We start from the raw sequence: 6,368 nt of genomic DNA, 5'->3' as shown, positions 1-6,368 counted from the left end.
GACTCATGAATCGAATGTGTTTGTTGAGACAAAGGTACAATTATCAAGTAAATGTTAATAGTTAAGGTGAGCAAATGTTGCTCATTCAATGGATTGTTGAATATTGATAGTTGAACCAGTATTCCTTAGTCTGAGCAAATATTGCTCATCTGAGAAAATGTTGCTTGTTTGATGAATTATTGGTAACATAACCAAATAAATATTAATTTCGAATACTGGCAACTTAACCGAGTATAATTAATTAAAATGTTGATCACGGGATCAACGTAAAATTATTAGCGTTTGAATCTGGAATTATGAACCTTGGATTCGAAAACCCTAAGCAATTGATGATCTATCGAAAATCAACCCTGGAGTGAAGGAGGGACCGACTACATGGGATGATGAGTCGACCATGTATTTCCCAGATGCTCTAGTGAGCAAAATACCAAAGACCAGTTAGTGAAAAGATGATCAAATGCTGGTTTAATCATTTATCCAAACAATGTTCATCTGAACCTTAGGTGATAAAACCTAATAAATTATGAAGAGATGAACGACCGACCAAGGGGTCATGAAACCGTCCTGGTTGGTCACGGGATCGACTGAAGATCGTTTTATGAAATTCCAAGTTGTTTGGAAGGATTCTGGACCTAATACGTGTGATTGTGCAAATTAGGTCAAATTGTGAAAATGCGTGGGACCGGCTCCTTGCAAGCCAAAGAGCCAACCTTGGTCGGTCAAGATATCATGCTCACGTTGCCAGAGTGTCTCAGTCCTGAGAATTTTGATATTTTCTGATGTGCGTTTGAGCAACATTTTGAGAAAATATGAAGAAATCAAGGATTTTGCTGAAACTGAGGAAAGTTCATAAGATGAAGGAAATAATAATAATAAAATGAAGGAATCATGAAGTGTGGGACCGACTATGTCCAAGGCATAGCCGACCGGCCAATGAGCCCGGTCCTATGGCACTTTTCCTAATTTTATATTATTTTCATGATTTTAGGGAAATATCATGAATTCAAGGAGTTTGTTGAAACTAAGGAGTTTTCCTTGAAGTGAAGGAGTTTCCATGAGATGAAGGAAACAAATAATATTAATATTAATAAAATAAGGGCGTGTGGACCGGCTTGGGCATGGTCATCCGGTTAGGGCCCGGTCCCGTGAGTTTTCCCTATTTTTATGTATTAGTTCCATGATTTGAATGAAATATCATGAAATCAAGGAATTTCATGGGATGAAGGAAATAATAGTAATAAAATAATAAGGAATGCAAGGTGTGGGACCGGCCACAACTAGGGCATGACCGGACGGCTAGTAGGCTTGGTCCCGCGCACCTTTCCTAATTATTTATAATTTCCTTGATGCGAAGGAAACACCATAAAATTGAGGAGTTTCCTTGAAACGAAGGAATTTTGTTCAAATGAGGGAATTTTCATGAGATCAAGGAAAATAATAAAAATATGATAAAATATAAAATTGGGCGTGGGACTGGCCACGGCACGACCGGCCGGCTGGTGGGCCCAGTCCCCCAGCGCCTTGAAATTATTTTATTATTTATTATTTTCTTCCTATTTTGCATATGATATCGTTCCTTCGTTTTTTGGAATGCTCGTTCGTGCATTCAGGTGCTCGTTAGTGCATCATTGCTGAGTGCACTTGCACCATTTTGGTAGGGGCTTACTCGATAGTGGCTCAGATGCCCGTGTGTTGAATATTTATTACTAACCCATGGAATTCTGCTGGGAATAACCATGAATTGAAGTAACGAAATATTATGAAAAACCTAGAATATTTTCCAGGGATTCAGTTAATGAATCTAATGATTTAGGAATAATTAATTGAGGGCTCTATACTAGTACGATCATCTAGGAGCATTAATTATTCAGGAATTGAGTGATATGAGCTTGTTGAAGCATCTTCTTTGATATAGTCAGGGAAAACATTGTTACATCCTGAAGACGTTATTGCTCTATACTAGCAGGAAAGCTGTCTAGGAGCCGTCCAATCTTTCGATTCTATATAGAAGTAATTACTGAAATTGCTCAGTATTCGTGAGATATGCCGTTGCCTCAGCTGAGATACTACACATCTACATATACTCTGAGAGACAGTATTCTCAGTCAGAGATTCTTGTGGCATGAGCTTTCACGCTTTCGATAAGAGACATGAGCCTCAATACTCATCTGATTGCTGGATCAAGAGCACATACAATTATGAGTTTACGATTTTAGCCCTTACCGAAAATCCACCATCTACATTAAGTCCCCTTCTTAGTGAGGGACAGTCATGTTCCTCAGTCATCACTGGATGGTGATTTTCCAGTTACAAACAAAATAAGTGATTGAACTTAGTTGTAAGATTAGATGTTACCGGATTTTTGATTGCGCGAGCAAACCACATCTTGAACGAAGATCCCAGTGGCACGACAGAGCATCGTCTAATAAGCATAAATTGGTGTTGAACCGCTGATTTTGATGACGGGACCTTGGTCGCTTTAGGATTCATGGGCCGGGCCCAAAAAGGAAATCTTTGTGAAATTAGGTTTTTGGAAATAAAAGGGAATTAATCCTTTTTTTATTTCACCTTCACACGACCGACCACCACCTTCATATCTTCATCACCCTCACGTCCGAGCACAGGAAGGAGCGGGAAAAATTCTCGCCGGAGTTGTTGCTGTTGTTGATCACCGGCGCCGTTCGATCACCGTTCGGCCACATTCTGGCCGGCACCGACCAGGAGAGTAAAATATTTTTTTCTTCAGAATTTCATGAGTTTCATGAGTTGTTCATGCCTTGTTCATCCTAAAATTATATACATGTGCATATATGAGTGTGAGTTTTGTAGAAAACCCTTGTTTTTTAGAAATCGTATGTTCGCTCGATCGTTAGTTTAAGAAACTAGTAATAATCCCTGACTTAGGAGAGATTTTTTTTTTATATATAGCCCTCTGTCTAGTGATAAATTTTTTTTTATTAGCTTTCATGGAAACCAAAACTTTATCTTAAAAGTATGAATTTTCACAAAACCGAAATAAACCCTCGTTTCGAAGACGGACGATTGTACGAAGTTTTTTTTTTTTATGAAACCGTGGAATATCCACGAATTTTTTTTGTATTTAAAGCCGTGACATGTTCACGGAATTTTTTTTTTACGTGAGTTTTACTCACATTACAAAATTTATTTTTACGTGAATAATTCACGTTATATATATATATATATATATATTGAAAAGCAAAATCTGAATTTTGAATAATGTTCAAAGGTAAACAATTATTTATGATAAAATATTGTTTAGTTTTCATGATTCTATGGTGAATGTTCGCACAGTAGAAGTGTTCACGATTTTATGAAAACCTGATTTTTGCTCGTCTTTTGTTGATTTCGAAGAAACAAGCAAGTTTTGAAGTGTTAAGTCTCGTATTACAATCACTAGTGTTAGTGGAATCGTAAAAAGGTAAGAGTCAAGAATTACCATTTTTGCAGATACTAGTTGAGCATTTTGCCATTTGCATGATTCCATCATCTTGTCGAAGTTTGCATATGGATGATATACTGAAGTAAAATGTTATGTGAATCTTACAGCTACTTCGCAAGGATGTATGATTCCCAAGCTAATGATGCCTCCAGAGATGATACATGTTGTAGTGTATCAAGATACAACTACAAGATGAATTGATGATAATAGGAGCAAGCTGCTTTCTCTCTGAGAAAATTCAGAGCCTAACTTCAATTGAAGCAATAAGATTTCATTACATGAATTCCACCTGAGTACAATCATTGGTCTTTATAAGACCAATCCCTAGCAGCCGCATCCAACATCTAAGATTGCATCTTAGCTCACACAAAACTCGAGGAATAACCCTACTGCTAATACCACCCCACTCAGTCTTAAGTTACACCCAAAGGAAATATGCAATTACAAGTAAAGCTAAATGTAGGATCATGACATTGCCCCTCCCTTTAAAGATCATTGTCCTCAAGGATAAAATATGGAAACTGAGCATGTAAGTGAGCAGCATCCTCCCAAGTAACATCTTCTTGAGCTGAGTTACACCATTGCACCAAAAATTGCTTAGCTCTGGATGTACCCCTGAGTGTCTCTCTAGTGTCCAAAACAGCAGCAGGTTCCACTATGAACTGGCCTGCAGGATCCACCAATGGCAGTTGAGGTGATATAGTAGCATGTAAGCTAATATTCTTCTTTAACTGGGAGACATGGAAGACTGGATGGATTATGGAGCCAACAGGTAGTTGAAGCTTGTAAGCAACAGCTCCAATTCTTTGAAGTACCTCAACTGGACCAAAATATTTGGCAGACAACTTGAAGTTCTTTCTCACATCTACTGATGTTTGCCTGTACGATTGAAGCTTCAAGAATACCAGGTCTCCTACTGAAAATTCTCTGTCAGATCTCTTGTGATCAGCAAAATACTTCATTCTGTGTTGAGATTTAGAGAGTTCATCCGTTAGTAGCTGGAGCATAGCATCTCTTTCCCGTAAATAGTTTTCTACAGTTGCCACAGAAGTAGATGTAGTAATGGGAAAAATCAAATGAGGTCGAGCATAACCATATAATGCTTGGAAGGGAGACATATTCAAGCTTGTGTGGTAGTTGGTGTTAAACCACCATCCAGCTAGGGCTATCCACTGCACCTATTGTTTGGGATGAGTAATTGTCATACATCTTAGATATTGCTCAACATAAGCATTAGTCCTTTCTGTTTGACCATTAGTCTGAGGATGGTATGCAGTACTAAGCTTCAAGGTGGTGCCAAGAGACTTGAACATAGCCTGCCATAATTGACTAATGAAAATTTTGTCTCTATCACTGACTATAGATTTAGGAAGACCATGGAGCTTGAACACTTGAGATAGGAATTCCTTTGCAACTGAAATAGCAGTGAATGGGTGGCCAAGAGGAATGAAGTGACTATATTTAGTCAACCTGTCTACAACCACCAAGATAACATTCTTTTTGTATGACAATAGTAGGCCTTCAATAAAATCAAGAGAAATGTGTTGCCATGCAGAGTCAGGTATAGGAGAGGTTGCAAGAGCCCTCCTGGAAGTGTGTTTTCTCCTTTATGACATTGGCAGACATCACAAGTGGTGACAAATTCAATTATGTCCTTCTTCATGTTAGGCAAAAAAAAAGAAGATTTTTCTCTGTGATAAGTGCCTGTAATTCTAGAGTCGCCCCCAATAGAAGAAGCATGCAAGGAATGGAGGATAGATGATATAAGAGCATTACCTGAACTAACATATAGTCTTCCCTTGAATTTTAAGATGCCCTGTGAGTAAGAGTAATTGCCCTGAGCTGGTGTGATAGTTAACTGAGTGATAAGCTGTTGTGCTGCAGGATCTGAATCACAGCTAGAATGAATATCTTGCATCCATTGTGGTTGGGATAAGTACAATGTAGAGCACATAGCTGTAGGAAGTCTGGACAGGGCATCTGCAACTTTGTTTTCCATTCCTGGCTTGTACTTGATGACATAATCAAAACCCATGAGCTTGACAAGCCACTTTGGTTGTAATGCAGTAGACAACTTTTGGTCCATCAAGTACTTTAAACTCGGATGGTCTGTGTGGATAAAAAAATTGTTGATTGCTTAAGTAATGCTTCCATTTTTGAACAGCCATGACAATGCCAAAGCTTTAGGACCCAATGGCATGCTGAGAAATGCAATTGGCCTAGAATTCTGTATAAGAACAGCTCCAACCCCTCTTGAGAAAGCATCAGTTTCAAGTTTAAAGGGATGAGAAAAATCTGGCAGTGCTAATACTGGTGCAGAAGTCATGGCTTGCTTGAGAGCAGAGAAGGCTTGAGTTGCAGCATCAGACCAAGAGAAGGAATCCTTCTTTAGCATGTCAGTAAGTGGCCTAGAAATGGTGCCGTAGTGTTTGATGAACTTCCTGTAGTAACCTGTAATGCCCAAGAAGCCTCTGAGATGCTTAAGTGTTTGAGGTTTTGGCCAATTGACCATAACCGTAATCTTGTCAGGATCAGCAGCAACACCACTTGCAGAGACAATATGGCCAAGATACTCTAATTGTGGCTGAGAAAAAGCACATTTAGACATCTTTGCAAATAATGAATGCTTCCTTAGTAAGGACAATGTAAGCTGAAGATGTTCTAGATGGGCTTCCATAGAAAGACTGATTACAACAAATAACGGGGTGGGTGCAAATGGCTTAGAGAATGATTTAATTGGGCTAGGTAGATGTTGTAGGGAAGCTTGTTGTAATCTAGCCAGATAAAAAGCTGTGGAAGTATCTTCTGGTTTAAACATTTGCACAGCAGTACGAATTTCCTCCTTTAAGCCACTAATGAAACTCGGTGTATAAAAACTACCAGGAAGTGATGGATTATTAGCTACCAT

The 6,368-nt window shown here is 38.7% G+C and overlaps 1 protein-coding gene across 1 annotated transcript; it reads right to left on the bottom strand.

The window, feature by feature from the left end:
* Positions 1 to 3,945: 3,945 nt before the first annotated feature.
* On the bottom strand, positions 3,946 to 4,578 carry LOC113295902. The gene has a single exon (XM_026544235.1). It carries the CDS (start codon positions 4,576 to 4,578, stop codon positions 3,946 to 3,948), a length of 633 nt encoding a protein of 210 aa, XP_026400020.1.
* Between the last annotated feature and the right edge of the window lie 1,790 nt (positions 4,579 to 6,368).

The sequence above is a fragment of the Papaver somniferum genome, chromosome 7, assembly GCF_003573695.1.
Source record: "Papaver somniferum cultivar HN1 chromosome 7, ASM357369v1, whole genome shotgun sequence".
NCBI lineage: Eukaryota > Viridiplantae > Streptophyta > Magnoliopsida > Ranunculales > Papaveraceae > Papaver > Papaver somniferum.
The sequence above is the reverse complement of the archived record's forward strand: the minus strand, read 5'-3'. Positions and strand labels throughout refer to the sequence as shown.

Excerpts from the sequence above, each read along its gene's own strand:
- LOC113295902 (XM_026544235.1), bottom strand. The coding sequence starts at position 4,578 with ATGTCTCCCTTCCAAGCATTATATGGTTATGCTCGACCTCATTTGATT.